The 18,933-nt window shown below is 40.6% G+C and overlaps 1 protein-coding gene across 1 annotated transcript in view; it reads right to left on the bottom strand.

Annotated features, from left to right (window-relative positions):
• LOC311054726 (hemicentin-1-like) overlaps positions 1-18,697 on the bottom strand; it is a 28,942-nt gene extending 10,245 nt beyond the window's left edge. Inside the window, exons 1-10 of the mRNA XM_084070732.1 lie at positions 18,523-18,697; positions 18,108-18,434; positions 17,426-17,650; positions 16,721-16,957; positions 15,834-16,100; positions 12,827-13,093; positions 11,941-12,297; positions 10,164-10,400; positions 689-967; positions 52-384 (exon numbers count right to left, since the gene is read on the bottom strand). Of these exons, the coding sequence (XP_083926858.1) occupies positions 52-384; positions 689-967; positions 10,164-10,400; positions 11,941-12,297; positions 12,827-13,093; positions 15,834-16,100; positions 16,721-16,957; positions 17,426-17,650; positions 18,108-18,434; positions 18,523-18,688 (2,695 nt within the window). The 5' untranslated portion in view covers positions 18,689-18,697. The remainder of the gene's footprint in view (positions 1-51; positions 385-688; positions 968-10,163; positions 10,401-11,940; positions 12,298-12,826; positions 13,094-15,833; positions 16,101-16,720; positions 16,958-17,425; positions 17,651-18,107; positions 18,435-18,522) is intronic.
• Positions 18,698-18,933: the final 236 nt, after the last annotated feature.

Genomic DNA, 18,933 nt, shown 5'->3' on the forward strand with positions numbered 1-18,933 from the left:
CACTACCCTTCAGTCATGCTCCTGAAATGTTTTAAAATGTAATATACTTACAGTGAACCTTGATCGGATACTCCTCTGAAAAGTTAGAATGCTGAGGTCCTTCTGGTCCTAGGTTCAAAAAAACTTCACATCTGAAACGGGCTCCATCATACACTCTACTGGCAGTAAAGGTGAAATTAGCTAACACATTCTGTGGTTTCTTCTTCTTGGAGGGATCATGAAGAAAATTTGTGTCGAGTATGGTATCATCCTTGTACCACGTCACAGTGAGGTTTTGAACAGGAGCTATGTGACGGATGCCACATGTGATGGTATATTGCTCCCCCTCATACATCGGACCAGCAGAGTCGGCAATTGAGCTGATGGTGATGCTGTCTGGAAAGGCTGTAAGACATAAAATGTGTGAAACTATGGTAGAGCCTATAAGTCTCATTCTGTGCTGCGCAAAGACAATACAATCAAAGAAAGACTGGCAGTGTCTTTAGACATTGTTCTATGATGTTGATGTAGCATATTGGACTGGCATCCCATTCTGTTAAATGTACCACAGTCCAGACAACAAGGTTGACGTTGTCCATTTGGCCAGTGCCTTTGGCCTTCATGTAGTGTGTTTGAGGTGGTGCAGTTAAATGATGAGGATTGAACCTTTAAAACATTAAATTATCATAATAATAAGTGAGATACTCACTATAGAGAGTGACTGGCAGGTCTTTGGAACACTGTTGATCGGGTAGATTAATGTAGCATTGAGGCTCTATTTCCCAGTTTTCTGGTTTTAAAGTTTCTACTGTCCAAGTGATAAGCTTCACATTCTCTTCCATGTCTGTGCCTCCAAGCTTGGACTCCCAACCCATTCCTTGGTGGTCTGTAGATGGTGTGCTGCAGTTAACTGAGACGGTGTCTCCATATCTCGCCACAACACTGGGAGGGTTCATCTCAAGAGGGCAGGATGCGTTCACACGTCTATCTACAAGTTGAACAATTATACAAAAGACATATCAACAAAAAGCAACATAACAGTTAGAAAATCTGCACAATATACAATCAATAAATAGGCCTACTCCAGTGTGATATAAATGCTATTTCAATTGAAAATCTGCACACCAAATAGCTCACATTATTCTTACTGGGAGAAACATAATTTCGTTTGTTTTTCTATCACTGCTTGCAGATGGAAAACAAATGACAAATAAAACATTATAGCTCAGGGTGCTCTCACATATGTTATTTTCTGTCACTCTATTACTTTGAATGGCGTCATCAAGCTGGATTGCTTGATTGTGTAACATAAATAAACAATAGGGAACATCATTTATGTTCTGACTCTACGATGACACTGACTCATCTCTAATGGCACGCACAGACAAGATACTTCAGAAACGTCTTGGCAAACGCGCGGATTATTATTATGGCTGATTGGCTGCCAGAGCTACGTCCCGCACCTGCTTGGCTCTCTTGTCTTGTTAACAGCAGCTGTGTCGACTCTAGCCATGGTTCACATGACGCTTGTATACAAGCGTCATGCTCATGCTTGTATATACAAGCGTATACAAGCACTTGTGTATACAAGCGTCATGCTTGTATATACAAGCGTATATACAAGTACAAGCGTCACGCTTGTATACAAGCGTCATGGTGCCATGTCCCCCCGGTTTATCGCGGTGTTCTATTTTTAGCGGCGCTAGCCGCTCTATACCTTTAGGTATAGAGCGGTTCCTGCTCTATACCTTTAGGTATAGAGCGGATCCTGCTCTATACCTGACTTTGTCCGTGTTCACCGTCAACGCTCTGATTGGTCAGACCCGTCAACGCTCTGATTGGTCAGACCCGTCAACGCTCTGATTGGTCAGACCCGTCAACAAAGTGATTGGTCAAGCTTCACGTGACACGTGGCTATAAACACATTATAAACACATATCGATGACAAAATGTATCAAAGGCGCCGCTACCTTCACACAGGGTGTGATTTTTTTTACATTGCCAACTCTCACATGTACACAAACGTTCAGATTTCAAATTTAAAGTGCTTACCCCCGAGCCACGGATGTTACAAGGCGACCCGGACCGCGATAAGTACCCGTATCTCCCGTATTGTACAATAAAAAGCAATTTAATCCGATCGCCGGCCATTTTCTCCAAATGTTCTCCATTGCTTTCAACCATGCGACACTAATGGTTGGGAGGTGTATTGCACGCTGATGATCGGATGAAAAAAATAGAACACCGCGATAAACCGGGGGGACATGGCACCATGACTGTCGTGTTTTAGGGCTATGTCGACTCGAGCGGTGCGTTGCGCGCAATGGTTTTGTGGTGACGCATTTCCTCGTCTGTGTAGTGTGTGATCGTCAATGTCCCCAGGTAGCTTTCCATCAAACAGACTAGTTCAGACTAGTTCAGGGTGACCAGACGGTTTGTCTACGGTCTACACGCTCAACGGTACAGTACACGCGCGTGCACACACGCGCATGCAAAGTACCCAAATGGCTACTTTGCATAACAGGTTTACAAGTGAGTGTGAAAATGTATCCTCAGATTCCTCACACCTCGTATCTATAGTATAGGCTACACGCAGAGCCGGTACACAGCATGTTGGCTTCTGTAGAACTGCTGCCAGTATCCTATCTGCACGCAACAATGCCTCAGCCACCGTCGAAGAAGAGAAAGATACTCCTTCAAAGCAAACTTTTAGTTTCAGCTCTATGGCATTGCTTGAATTTGTATTAGTTTAAAAAGACTAAAACTAAGCTAAAAAACATTTCCTATACAAACATGTTTCCTAATTTAAGGTAAAATAAAGTGCGCGCAGTGTGCGTGTGCCGTGCGTGACGTCATTAAAATGCCGTCCTGCCAGTAAAAAAAATCACCATGATTTGACCGCTGGCTATACGTTAAAGGGCGTTATTCCTGTTCCCCACCCTCATTCATTGTTGGCAATAACCACAAAATCTCCACTTTCAGTTTCAAATTCACTTCAAGTTCCCACCCAATCCCCTCGAACTGTTTACTGTAGCCTACATACTGTTTTTATGATGTTTTGCATAGTATGTATGCAAGACATGTATTGAACTGTACTTAACTTTTGTGTATTGAACTTTACTTAACTTTTGCAAACTGCTAATAAAGTATTCAATCACTCAATCAATCAATCAATCAGAAAAGTCTGGAAAGGAACAAGAATAATTCTGGATCCAGCATCCATCTAGCCTGGTAAACCCCCCTCCCTCCGGAAATCTCTCGCAAGCTTCTTCCATTTGACGATGTCAGTTAGCATCCATCTGATTTGGATTTGAAATGTTTTTGTTTCTTTGTTTTTATTGAATAGCCAAGAGGAAAACTTATACGGACTAAACTTTAAATAATAAGTTAGACCATGCGATTAGTAGCTATATAGCTACATAAAACAGGCTATTTCAACAACATCCATGCGCTGGCCTGTGTTATGACTTGAAAGAAAGAACATGTTCTTTAAAACGCCAATCTGCTCCATTCAAGTTTGAGAGTTTTGAGTTATTCTTTTGTTCATCGTGTGAAAACAAGACGTTGTTGTAACGTTTAGCCTACCTGCAAATGCAATTATTCCGATTAACATAAATATGCCCGTCGTTTTCCACATGTTGTCAGTGCAATAGTTTCCCAGTAAATTTCAAGTAAACGGTCCCGGAGTCAGAGAACAGAACTATTAGGCTACTATACGCCTCGTCCTCGTCTCGTCAACCAACCGTTATCGCAAATCTCTTCCGTATGGTGATGGGAGGGGGAGATCCCAAAGGTGTCATGTCTCATGTCCATAAAAGTAGGAGGAGGATGTTTTCAAGACAACACACCAACACCCACTCATTCCAGTGGTTCTCAACCTGTGGGTCGGGACCCCCAGGCTGATCCCCACATGATTCTTTGGGGGGTCCCCAGATGACAGTGAAGTGACTTTTAAGACCCTTTGAATACCTAAATTAAAAAATAAAATAAAAAAGAACGAAAAGAAAAATACCATTACTGGATCAAATGTAATCATAAAAAAACTAACTATAAAAACTATAAACTATAAAAACTGGTCAAATTGGCAAAAATTGTCAAATGATATAAGAAAGAGGCAAACATTGTGAAAATAGCCGATCTACAAGCTCACAATGCCTAGCAAAGCGAGCCGTTGTGAGCTTGTAGATTGGCTATTTTCACAACATTTATCTGGATCTGAAAATGTAATGCCTCAACTCCTGCATACCAAGTGCTTATCAGGGTGGGGGTCCCCAGTTCAAATATGATTATTTTGAGGGGTCACGGACTGGAAAGGCTGAGAACCACTGGCCTAGTCCACTGTTTAAAAATAGCATGAGATAACTAGGCTATATGTATTTAATTGTTTTCAGCAAATCCCATTACATTTATGAAGACCACGTCCCTGCAGGCCTTCATGCAATAATACACTCTGTGAGAGTCTTTTACTGTAGGAATTTGGAATTAAGGCATGGTGAAATCCACCAGAACAAAAAGTAAATAAATCAATAATAATCCTCTTTTGAAAAATCTATAATATGAAATTGTTTTCAACAAATTCCATTACATTCCTGAAGATCATGTCCCAAAAAAATGTATAGCTACTATAAACGTCATATTTTACTTTAGGAATGTGATAATGGTGGAATATCATTGACTTGACAGTGAAAGTGTAGTGGAGGGGATTCAGCCTTTCCCTAATTCCAAATTCATGAGTAGCCTATAAAGGCAGTGGTTCTCAACCTTTTCAGGCCATGTGACCCCCCACCCTGACAAGCACTTGGAATTGTAGGAGCTGAGGCATTGCATTTAGTTTGAAATAAAAAATATATATTTAAAAAAAGTTTCAATTAAATGTCATTTTACTTAAGTGATGTTTCTTTTGTTTTAAGGTAGGCTACACTGTGTGCATTGAACTGTGTGAGAAGAAAAATGTGAGGTGTGATATACCACCAGCAGACCACCGTTCCTGTCTAGACAGTGTGGAAAGTACCATGTGTAACATGTTGTGCACTTGGTGCACTTGGTACAGTACCTCAAACTTTGGAAATTAGGCCATAAGCTTCGTTTTTATTTTTTGTTTTTTCCTTTTAACTAAATACCCAAATGTTCATGTGTATGCATTTTAATCAATAAATAAATAACTCGGTTCCACAGATAAAAATTGTGAAGATAGCTGATCTACATGCGCACAACGCGCATGTATATCGGCTATTTTCAAAATGTTTGTCTCTTTCTTTTGTTATATAAAAAAAACGCAGTAATGGTCTTATTTAAGTTTAGTTTTTTTAAGTATTAAAAAGGTCTTAAATCCTTAAAATTGTCCCTTTAGAAATGTGCAGATTCCCTGTATACACTTACACTGTATGTTTACTGTTGATTGTTGCACATGAAGCAAATCATCTGGGGACCCTAAAAAAACATTTGGGGACCCCCCCTGGGTCCCAACCAACAGTTTGAGAACCACTGGCCTATGGGACTGATGATGACGATGATATTTCTAAACATTGTTGATATAAGCCTAGTTCTTATAGATAAAAATGTTCATGAAATATCTAATAAAACACTCAGAGATGTGTCAAAGTTATTCATATAAGCATATTGATAACCTAGGACATTTTGTATGACTTGGTGCCTCTTTACTTATTTACGTATTGTCCAGACTGATAGTAATACATAGGACCACAATGAAAACAAATCCGCAGAACTTTTTTGTGTTATCCTTTTAGCTCAAATGTCTGACTGTACCTTAATTGTTTGTCTAAAGTATTTTATCAATCAATCAACAGTATTCATATCTATATAGTAACACAGTAATGACATTTTATAAAAACAACATTTTTAATAATAACATAGTTTTACACCAAATTGTGAAAAAATATTTTACAGCAGTATTCACAAGGGGCTACCTCCAAAGATCATATTTTACACTTAGAGGTAGGGCTTTAATACTTACAACTTATCCATCCCATTTATTTGAAATAATCAAATTTCTCATCACTCTTTCATTGCATCAAATCCCTCCTTGCAGTCCAATTTCCACTCTACAGTGTTGTATTATTTGTCTCCAAAAATAAATATGATATACATAAACATCTGCATAAGATATTGATATGACTGTACAAACATTATATTTGTTCGATATTCCATTATGCATGAAGAAACATGCCTGTAGTTACTAATTTGGATCATATAGTTCAAACACATGTATGTCTCATAACCCCTGACCCTAATACTTAATCTATACGGAAATTGCAGAGCTACAAGCTCACGACGCATTACATCGCAAAAATAGCAGATCTACAAGTTCACAACGCATCACAACCTTATCTGCTATTTTCAGTGTGCAACGCTGACAGAAGGCTAAGTATAAATTGGGCTTTACACTCGGTATAACTACAGTATAAGACAGTAAAACAGTGAAGCCACAAACTCATAGTAGTGCAGAGTGAGTGCAGAATGAGTGCAGAATGGGTAGGCTAGTTACAAAGAGGGTGAGAAACTCAGTGGACTTGGCATGTGCAGGCACAAATGTTCACAGATCGGGCCACAGCTGGCATGCTCTTTCAAATGATCAATGTCACACATTAAAGGAAGCAAGTAAGGGATGAAAGAGAAACAGTGCATTCTCGTGTTAGTGGAGGTTTGTCAACACTATTCCAAAACCTCACAACATCACTTTCAGCTCTGTGCTACGATTTTGAAAGTAATTACTGTTTATACAAACATCACATTACAGTGTCAGGATTGGAGGGTCAGAACCCAACATCAATCTGAGATCAAATCATTATAAACAAAGAAAACAAACATACATAATAGCATCATGAGCCCTTTGTGCCTTTCAAACAGAGCATAACAGTTTCTCTGACATGTCATAAGACTTGACTTTATGATGTAATGCTTACTGCTTTACATCATATCGTTTCACCACTTTACCCCCACTTCCCAGTAAATGCAGTTAGCTATACTTCAGTAGTACACTTAACCCAACATTCCAAGTTGCAACTACTGAACTTCATATTCATGTTTTCCAAATCGGAATGGAGAGAGTGGATCGCCTTGGTGAAACGTTATCTTATACAGACTTCATAGAGAGAAACTTGTATGTAAGGCCAACAAAGTGCATGAACTATGGGAGGTTTGACAGGGATCAGGGAGACTTCCAGATGGTTATGTATCTAGTCCTGAGTCTGCCAGCTGATTCACATGGATTCAGGCAGACGTAGAGACACATGGACGTGTCGTCTACCATTTGGACGTCACAGAAAAAACTAACAGTCCAACGGAATGGCAGGATGGCAAATCCAAACACACATGATATGTTGCTATGGTGAGGATTTTTAAATACAATTATTTTGTGATACGGTATGTGTATACTGTATAAAAAATGCAGGGTTCTCTTAACACATTCACTGCCAGATTTTTTGCAGTTTTATGCCAAGAGATTTTTCATTGAAAAAAAAGAAGTACTTTTTAAGTTTTAAGTTAACAAGGAAGTGGATGGGAGTCTAGATTTTCGAAAAATCATATCTCCTTGGTCTTTGGGTCAAAAAAAAAAAAAAAAAAAATTAAAAAAAATGTTGCTAAAATCGAGTTAACTCGATCTAGGCAAGCAAGCGATGGATTCTAAAATCGAGTTAACTTGATCTAGGCAATCAATGTGTTAATATTACCTCCAAAACATAAGGTCATGATTAATTTCCAACATGGATAGTGAAGGAGAACTACTTTGTGTAACCGTGTGTTTGTGTAAAAAAAAAGGGACAGAAAAAAAGCACATATGGGTGCATCCCATTCTGCAAGAGCACAACATATGGTGAATTTCATCAGCTCATCCAGGAAGTGAAGTCAGGTTTCAGGCATACGTCATGGCTGACGTCATGCCACTTGCTCCATCTGATTGCTCCACATCTCCAGAAAATGGACATCGATTTCAGGACACCCATCAGTCAAATGCAAATATTAGGTTCTTGTTGTCCCGTTTGCCCATGTTTTCTCCTTGTGTAAGAGAGCTACTTAACATCCAGTTATAAATTCTGCCGCTGAGCACAGAAAAAAAGTTAAAATATTTTAACTTTGGACCGCAATGCCGTCTACCATTACCTTTGCCGGAAGTTTCTACCAGCGTCACCTAATTTTACAGTCTGCTCTCTCCCCAGTACAATGATATACTGTTTGCCATCTACCGTCTGCCTGAATCCATGTGAACACAGCATGAGTGGTATTCATCCCCTCGACTACTTAAGTGTTCGAGGGGTCCTGCATTCAAAGCAGTCATATCCATCCATCTTGTGGTAGAAACGGATGTGAGGCTAAGGGAGTTTGGTCATGGGGATGGGGAGTTGCATGTCCAAGCCGTTATGAGCTACGTTGCCATTCTGGGTGCTCAGTTTGGGTTTTTTGAGACTGTAGCTTCGCGTCTTGGTGTTCTTGTAGTAGATTGAGTAGATGAAGACGAAGATGACAGAGATCACCACTACAGTGACGGCCACAAAGCCTGCTATGAGGGGCAGGTAGTCCTCTGTGATAAAAGAGACAGAAACACAGAAACACACCAACACCCCATTAATATGCTAACAGGCCAAGTAGAATTGTTCACGTAGAAACGCCTCAATTTCTGACACCATCAAACATGTGCCATAAGGATGCAACTATGAAACATGTAATTAAGAGACTAGTGGTGAGGCTGAGGGATTATACAATTTCTAACTAGTTACCAGGCCATATAGAACAGGGACGAAGGAGCACAGAGTAACTGATGAAAACCATTGGGAGAATTTTGAGAGCTCATTATGAATCTATTGAGTATTTGGTAGTAACCCAGATGAAGCGTTTCAAAAGAAAAGGAAAATATGGCAATGGTAAGAAGCAAGATGTGTAAATGATTATGAAAAGTATGACACTGGCAAGGTTAATAAAGTGATATATTAAAGCACAGTTTAAAGGCCTGATTATACTTTCTACATCCACGTGCGAGGGTCCATGGACAGCGGACACCATATAGTTGTGATTTTACGACAATTTTGTGTCTGCAGATGCACATGTGTCAAAGTGCAAGAGTAACACAGGCTGCACTTAATACAAGGCACAATCTAATAATCTTCCAGATAACTGAAGGACTTGTGCCATGGCAACACATTCTCACTCCCAACTCGTCAAATACTGATATGGACACGAAAGAGAAAAGGCAATGTTGCCATTAAAAACACATTCAAAACAAGTTTATAACAAGAAAGGTGTGGCATCAGAAGCGGACTTGAGCCCTGTGAGGCACGCCCGAGCAAGGCACCAGCCGAACGAGTGCCCGTGCCAAGTGAGTGTCTGCAACTCTGCGCTGAGTGGTGCGATGTCCAATTCTGTTGACTTAGCGCCATTCTAATTGCATACAGATAGGGGGTTGGAATCAATTATGATCCGTCTACAACTATATGGTACGGGAAAGGTACCACTTTCGTATACCATATTGATGTCAGCAACGGATATGAAAGGTGCCTTCACCAAGCGTCAACATACTGACGACTTGGGAATGAGAATGCATTGGCCATTGCAAGAGGCCATTGTGAGAAGAGGTCTATTGTTATGCATATTGTGGTGCATTCCTGTTATCCTCTAATGCTAAAGAATTCCTTCAGCAAGTTTCTAGAAGTATTTTTCAGGGTTTGCTACAGTATACTGTTGAACAAACCTGCTGATGAACATCACTTCAAGTTCAAGTCCTTTACTCTCAATAGCATAATACAGTGGGCATGGCGACAGATCTCCTCACTCAACCTCTCCTCAAACCCAGGCTTGTCCGTACATAAAGTACGACGCTGTCATAATATCTGGGATGCACACAGATGTCCCCACTGACATGAGCCTGAGACGATATTCACGTCATATGACACTAGCGGACCCACGCAGCTACACAGTGGAACTAACAATAAACCTGTAAGTCTCTCTCTAACTTAACTCTATTATTGCTGTTTTTTCTACACTCAATGTGGCATTTTATGTTTTTGTGTTACGTACGTCCGATAAGGCAATAAGCCACACAACTCAACTATGTACACTTTCTAGCTTCAAACAGTGTGCCAGAGATCCAGTTTTCCTAATAATCTTATTTACTTTCCATCTATAATTTCATGCAACTGATATAATAATATGTAATTAAAATATTCTGTTACCTTTTAAAATCACGTCCACCTCAACGGCGTTGGAAGTAACATTATTAGTGGCAGTGCAGGTGTAGCGACCAGCTTCAGACACGGTGAGGTTGCCTCCAGTCATACGGAGCACTGGGCCGTGGAACCACTGGATCTTTGGTGGCGGGTGACCATCGGCCTCGCAGACAAGGTCCACGGGATAACCTCTGAACACTGGTATCCTCTTTGGAAGTTTTGTGGTGTTGATTGTGGGTTCATCTGCGAAGACAGAGGCACACAGATAAAAATGAGGTGTGTGGAACTGGGCAGATTTTCTTTCTCTTCGTGATATTTCTTCTTGTCTATAGGCAGAAAGGTTTTACATGATCTGTACATGACAATATTGTGCAATACTTTTGCTGTTACGTGATAATACATGGTTAGTATACCATGTACTTTTGCGTATCAGACAATGAAAAAAAAATTATACCCCGCACACTGTCTTTACTTACAGCAAAAAAGTATTTTATTGCGAGTACATTGTTTCGGTCCAACTGACCTTCATCAGATATCTGGGTCAAATAAGCAACATATATATATATATATATGGAAGCACTCAGAGAGGCGAGGTCCAATCAGGGAACCACGCCAATCTGTTACCATGGAGAACGGACGCCCCATACAGGTAGTAACGGTGGTACTTTTCAAATCCATAGTAAATGTAAACATATTAGTAGTCAGTGAATAAGAGATAGAAATACATTGAGAAATGTTAAATGTATATAAACGGATATGGGTAAGGTATGCCTCCTTCATCTAGCACTTAGATTTTGAAGTGTTTTCTGCTGTGCCTCAGTATACCTTACCCTTATCCATTTAAATGTAACATTTCTCAGTGTATTTTTAATCTCTTCTTCACTGACTACTAAAATGTATTTTTGTCATGTTTTTTTTTACATTTACTATGGATTTGAAAAATACCACCTTCACTACCTGTACGGGGCGTCCTTTCTCCATGGTAACAGATTGCGTGGTTCCCTGATTGTACCTCACCTCTCTGAGTGCTTCCATATACATGATATGTCTGTTGCTTATTTGACCCAGATACCTGATGAAGGTCAATTGGACCGGAACGTTGTACTCGCAAAAGTGAAGACAGTGTGCAGGATCTCCATTTTTTTACTGTCTTAAGCATTGGCTGCCTGCTCCTATAGGCACCTGTCTTCCCAGTGGGTGTGCAAAAGGACCTTTTTTCAAAAAGTATTGGACTATGCCATCTCAAACAGTATTTGTGAACATCAGCAAGTCTCCTGAACATTAACATAATATACATAACAACATAATTTGTCTTCATTTAGCGATAATATAATATAATAAAACAGTAATACATGTTTAACGGACACACTTTTCATTGGTCTCCACTTTTACATCCTAATAGAGTTAATTTTAGTCTATAAATAGAGTGTGGACTGCCCAAAAGCACCACAATCAGTCACAGCTAAAGTACAGTGGTACTTTAAGCCATTAAGACCTGGAACGCATCGGTGTCACTTTAGATTTCTTTGGCTATTCGTGAATAGCCAAAGAAATTTGGCTACAAGCCATCATAGCGGTGCCGCGCTATGAGCTTGTATATCTGCTATTTTTGAAAAATCGTGAAAAAATATTTTTTACATTATTTTTGAAAAACTGTTAGGATTTAGAACCTCAGGTCTTAATGGGTTAAATTCCTCTTCCAAAACAGACTGACACACACGCACGCACGCGCACACACACACACACACACACACGCACACACACAGAGTACTATTGCTCTCACAGTAGACGGTGATGTTTAGGGGACTGGAAGCCATGGTAGGAGGAGTCTGTGGTCCTTCTTGTCCCAGATCCAAATGAGCCTCACATCTGAACTCGGCTCCATTGTGACTTCTGTCCAGAGTGATGCTGATGGTGGACGACACGTTGTACGGTGCCCTTGTGGACGACATGTCATACGGTGTCCTTGTTGCGGTGACATTGCCGTGTGACTTTGTGAAGGTTCTGAGGGGATGCCACCGCACGGTGAGTTTCTGTACAGGTGCAACGTTGACGATGTCACATCGCAGTTGGTACGACGTCCCCTCAACCAGCGGTCCAGTTTGATTCACAACGTGGATGGAAACGCTGTCTGGGGATTCTTGGGAGGAAATGTGTAACAATGTCAATCAAATCAGAATAGTTGAAATCAGTGTTGGAAAAAGTATCAATACTGCAATGTAGAAGTAAAGTAAAAGTCCGGAATTCACAATTTACTTGAGTAAAGGGTACAAAAGTATTGGTATCAAAATGTACTTAAAGTACCAAAAGTAAAAGTACTAAAATGTTTGAAAATAGCAGATCTACAAGCTCACAACGTGTCGCGATGCGACACGTTGTGACCTATTTTCAAATAGCCTAGGTATAAAATAGGGCTAAAGTGGTTAATGTATGTTTAATAATGTAATAATTTAGATCTGCAAAGTAACGAGTAACTAAAGTTTTCAAATAATTGTAGTGGAATAAAAGTACAATATTTGTCTCTGAGATGTAGTGGAGTAGAAGTAAAAGTATAGACAATTGGAAATACTCCAGTCACTCCATCTCAAATTTGTACTTAAGTACAGTACTTGAGTAAATGTACTTAGTTTCTTTACACCACTGCTTAATACTAATAATTAAATACTTACTATACATAGTAAAGTCAAGAGGTTTCTCGCATTCTCCCTTTCCGTCAAACTTTGCGACACAAACAGGCCTTGGGTCCCAATCTTCATGGATGTCCACAGACCACTGGGTTGAGGTGGTTCCTTTGGCGGTCTCTTGAGGAACCTTCCAGTATATTTCTTTGGAACTGGATCTATCGGCACTGGAGCTGCATGTTGCGACCCCACTGCCTCGATACTGTACCACCAGCCTTTCTGGTGTTATTTTGACGGGGCATTCGGGTGTCACACCTGTGGAATTGAAAGTGAGGCGGAAACTGTCATTGCATTCCTTTATCCCCCCCCCCCCCCCCCCATTCTCTCTATTTGCATGCCTACGTAACACTCCCATGTTCAATGCTGAGATACAATGGTTAAGTCACTGAAAAAACAATGGCTGTGACTCAGAGTCGGTAGACTAAAAATACAGGAAAGGGCTCAGGATCAGGAAGGATACCCCCACCCCACATGCACGGTGTGCACACACACACACACACACACACACACACACACACACACACACACACACACACACATATCATGAAAGTGGGCGCTTGAGCTGCTTGATGCCAACTTTATCAGACCTAGCCTTAATGGCGCTATTTCCCTCCAGGCTCCAGCCCTTGTGAAGACCATACCTCAGTGGTTCTCAAACTTTTTCATGTCAAGGACCCCCAAATTGACACTTATTATCCCGCGGACCCCCATTTGAAAAGATATGCCAAGGACCCCCATAAGAGGTGGATTTTTACAGCTCTATAGCTGTGATTTTCAAGCATTTTAATTTCTTGGACCCCCAGTTTGACTTGTATTAGGCTACAGACCCCCATTTAATGGCATTTCTATCACTTGGACCGCAATTTATATTGTAAAATCTATGTCAATTTAACTATGAGAGTGTACCAATGGAACCAAATGGACCCGTTAGGGTCCATTTGGTTCCATTTGTACACTCTCAGAGTTACAGACCCATAAGGGTCTGTAACTCTGAGAGTGTACAAAGTAACTAGTAAGCTTTAGTTACTAGTTACTTTGTAGATTTTGATTATCATCACAAAACATTACCCACTTCAGCCCTATATACATTTTTGCTATTTTGTATACATTTTATACACATGGGACATTCTGCATGAAGAGTAATTTCTACTTTTGGTACTTTAAGTACATTGTGATACCAATACTTTCGTACTTTTTACTCAAGTACATTTTGAATTCCGACCTTTAACTTGTAACAGAGTATTTCTACATTGCAGTATTGATACTTTTACTTAAGTAAGAAATGTGAATACTTTTCCCCCCACTGCTAATTTCAACAATTATGAACGTTTTCCATTCACAGCAGCTATATTGCCCGTCTGAATGGTTATGTATGCACGCGCAGTGAGTGCGCGAGCACGCGCTCGTTGCGTCTAAAACAAAGACTTTCTCCTTTTAGGTTATTTATTATGCCAGTGTCGCGCGCGCCGTAAAACAGCCGATCTACAAGCTCTGCACTCACAGCTGTTGTGAAATTGTAGATTGTCTGTTTTCGACACGCGACACTGTTACATATGGTGTCTACCTAATGGCTTTTCAACCAAAACAAGGGAAACGTGTGACGTCTAGATCTCTGTATAATTGGCTTACTTTTACTTACTTGTTTCAGACCCGTTAGAAAGCGACAGTAACTCCATGATAAAAACGACTGAGAGAAAAGCCACAGAGTGCAAATCCTCCATTTAGAAGAAGAGGTTTTCCGACGCGTTGAAAAGCTGTCGCCCCCTCCCGTTATGTTCCGCTTTAACTTTTAAGTTTTCCTTTGCTTATGAGTCACAGAGTGAGTGCTGGGCGCACAGCTCTTTGCCTTGGGAAGCAGGGAGCTACTGGAAGTGTTGCCAGGTTTCGCGAGAGAAACAAGCAACCAAGTCTATGAAAACAAGCCCCTTTAAAACAAAACAAAAAATACATGGGCTATTTGAAAATAGCCGATCTACAAGCTATCGCGTTGTGCGCTTGTAGATCTGCTAATTTAAAGAAAGAAATCTTGAAGAAAATGTGAAACATTTGGAATATTTTAAAAACATTTTAACGACACACATGTTCTATGGGGGTCCCTGACATAAAATATTTTCAGATGGGGGTGCGCAGACTATTAATTTGGAGGTCTTTGACTTGAAAAATGTCTGAGAACCACAGGTTTAAACAACATTAGGAAACAAGCCCAAATAAGCAACTACACTTTGGAAACAAGCCCAAAAGAAAACGCAACCCGCAACGACCAATATTTAACAAACAACTTTGCAGGAAAAGAAGCCCAAGAGTTGCTTATAATAAGCGGACATGGCAACACTGGTCGTGCTGCTGAGTCTACACGACTTCCAGCTAAACATCATAGGAGAGGAAGGAAGGAAACAACCCTCCCCCACTAAACTACTAGACCGCCTATATCTATAAATGTAAAAGCCTGTTACAGTAGCCTACGCAGTTTTCCATGTTAGTGGTGCTCTTAGAATGATGGTTTGATCAAGTTTAATACAAATCTTAACGGGGGGGAAACTGTCAACCATAAATTCTAATTTTGTTTTAGTTTATGAAAACAATAGGCTTAGGTGATATTCTTAATTAGGCCTGTATATATCAGATGCCACAAAATACACATTGTGGCGTAAAATCAGAATGTGTATCCCATCCCATGGCGCCTACTGTAACCCAGTGATTCACAACCTTTCTAATTTCAAGGACCCCCAGCTAATCTCTGGGACAGGACTGAGACCCCAATCTACACTGTGTTAATTTAAATCAGAGACTGTACAAATGGCACAAAATAGACCTATATCACGGGTTCATTTGGTTCCATTTGTATACTCTCGGAGTTAGGCAGATCCATGGGCCTATCTTGTAACAAACAATCATTTAGCTGGAGACCCCCTGCCCCCCCCCCCCTCCCCCAGGAGCCCAGGAGGGGCCCACACAGTGACAACCAGTACTGTAGTCTACACACAATTGACCTTACCTTTAACTGTGACTCTGGCTGTTCTAGAGACGTTTCCTCTGTTGTTCCAGGCATTGCAAGTGTAGGACCCCATGTTGTTGGCAGTGGCATTGTGGATGTGGAGAATGGACACACCATCTTCATTTCTCACATCCACATTGGCAGCCTGGAAATAAATCCAGGAGTATTCAGGCCGTGGGTAGCTGGTGGAGACGCACTTCAGCCCCACAGAAGAACCAACGTCAATTTCAGCGTCCTCAAGCTCAACTGATATTTCTGATGGTGGATCTGGAGGTACATGATACATGACAGGTTAGATCTAAAATAAAATGTCATATCGTCACTGTCAGGTGGAAACCTTGTATGTCCAAAACTGTCACTTGCAGAAAATGGAAAAAAATAACCTGCGTTCTACTGGATCCAATGTAGTTATTATTTAGTCACAATAGTCACAAGCTCTTGTTAATACTGTTCAATATTACTTTGTTCAATTATTATAAATAAACCCACAGACACACTTAAACACTTTCACTTAAAAGTGAAAGTGGCAAAAATAGCTGCTCTACAACGCATTGCAGTGTGACACTGTACTGACTGTAGTATGACGAAGTAGGGCATTCATTTACGAAAAAACATAAAAAGTTGAAATATTAATATACAATGTTAACCACTACAAGGTTAACTAAGCCCTATACTTTGTCATATGAGGAATATGACAAATATGACACACACACACACACACACACACACACACACACACACACACACACACACACACACACACACACACACACACACACACACACACACACACACACACACACACACACACACACACACACACACACACACACACACACACAATTTATTCATCAGTACATTTTGAGATTTTCAGTGATATAACTTACATGAGACATCAATCCTGAAGTTGTGACTGACATTTGAATATTCGTTTGAAGCTGTGATCGTATAGAGTCCTGCATCGTGTCTCGTTAGGTTCTCTGGGAGGGACTCGACTTCTTCCCCATCTTTGACGTAAGTTATCGAAGGTGACGGGTATCCAATAATACTACAGTTGATGTTGATAGGAGCATATTCAACACCAATGTAGGTGCTGGGAGTGGGACAATGTATCTCTGGTCCATCTGAAAGCATTCAATAAAAAAAAAGATTAAAAACATTAGATAGTGGATCTCAGTGGACAGTGAGAAGCACCCAATGAACATCAGATTGGAGTACAGTTAAAGCTGCAATCCGTAAGTGTCATGCCCTACCCGGGATTCGAACCCTGGTCTCCCTTATGGCAGATCACATTTCTACCGCTTTTTCAGGAGGCAATACCTTTTTGGCCAGGGGAGATATTGGGCTTATTACCTTCAGGCAGTGCTACTGTACTAGTCAACCAGTAGGTGTCCTACCTTACAAATTTCTCCATGGACCACATCCAATCAATGCCGATGTGCTAGTTATATTGTATTAACATACTCATACAGATTGGTTAAAATAGGATTTTATTCATCAAAATAAGTACCGGATTGCAGCTGTAATGTAATGAAGTTATCTCAGGGTTTAAATTGGCTCTGGTGTATGTGAAGGTTGAATATGCGACTTACACATCACTAACACATGCAGAGCTCTGTTGGTATTGATACGGCCTTTAGCTTCAATGGTGTAGAGGCCTGCATTGTGCCTCGACAGAGCGTCTGCCTGATCGATGCGATGTCCATCTTTAAACCATGCGATGGTTGGAGACGGATTTCCTGTCACAGAACACTGGTGCTCCAAATTCTGACCTTCCGATATTGTGATATTGTGAGAACAGTCTATGTCTGGTCCATCTAAAGAGAGTGGAACATTTTGCAACAAATTACAGTATTTCAAAATGATCGTTCCTTTGCAGAAAAGTATTACATGAAAAGAAGAAAACAAAAAAAGCACAAGTTAGACTGGTGGGGGGTTCTGCTGGTTCTATGTGCCACCAGCAAATGATTGTTTTGTCTTATAACAGCTGTGTGGTCCAAGAATAATTACTGAACAATTCCCAGAAGTAGCAACTTGTTCTGGGTTAGTATGTACCATGGTTGGCTGCTGGCATAATAATGTTATCTCTTGTTATTTATTAATGGAGTAAGCTTTATCCAGACTCTGACTTGTTTCCAAACACTGAATTCAAGATGTTCAAATGTCAGAGCTAAGTTATTACGAAGCAAAACACCACCTCTTTTTCTGGGGCATGACTGCATCACTACCCCTTCAGTCATGCTCCTAAAATGTTTTAAAATGTAATATACTTACAGTGAACCTCAATCGGATACTCCTCTGAAGAGATAGGATGCTGAGGTCCTTCTGGTCCTAGGTTCAAAAAAGCTTCACATCTGAAACGGGCTCCATCATACCTTCTACTGGCGTTAATGGTTAAATTAGCGAACACAGTCTGTGGTTTCTTGGAGGGATCATGAAAAAAATGTGTGTCGAGTATGGTATCATCCTTGTACCACGTCACAGTGAGGTTTTGAACAGGAGCTATGTGACGGATGCCACATGTGATGGTATATTGCTCCCCCTCATACATCGGACCAGCAGAGTCGGCATTTGAGCTGATGGTAATGTTGTCTGGAAAGGCTGTAAGACAAAAAAAGTGTGAAACTGTGGTATATAAGCCTATAAGTCTCATTCTGTGCTGCGCAAAGACAATACAATCGAGACTTACTATAAAGAACGACTGGCAGTGTCTTTTCACATTGTCCGTCTGGAACTATCATGTTGATGTAGCATATTGGACTGGCATCCCATTCTGTTAAATTTGCCACAGTCCAGACAACAAGGTTGACGTCGTCCATTTGGCCAGTGCCTCCGTTTGTAGCCTCCCAACCCATTCCGTTATGTGCTGTTTCTGAGGTGGTGCAGTTAACTGAGACAGAAGCTCCATATCTCACCACAACACTAGGAGGGTTCAGCTCAAGAGGACAGGATGCATGTATACCTACACAGCCAATGATAATATAAAGACTTATTAGTATTTGCAGTCAGCATTACCATAAAAGCTTAATTTATACTTTGTCGTACGATGGTGTCGGTCGGTCGCAGAACATTCGTGATTTTCAAGTGTGAGGAACACTGT

Source organism: Gymnoscopelus microlampas (genome assembly GCF_963454915.1).
Source record: "Gymnoscopelus microlampas genome assembly, chromosome: 11".
NCBI classification, from domain to species: Eukaryota; Metazoa; Chordata; class Actinopteri; order Myctophiformes; family Myctophidae; genus Gymnoscopelus; species Gymnoscopelus microlampas.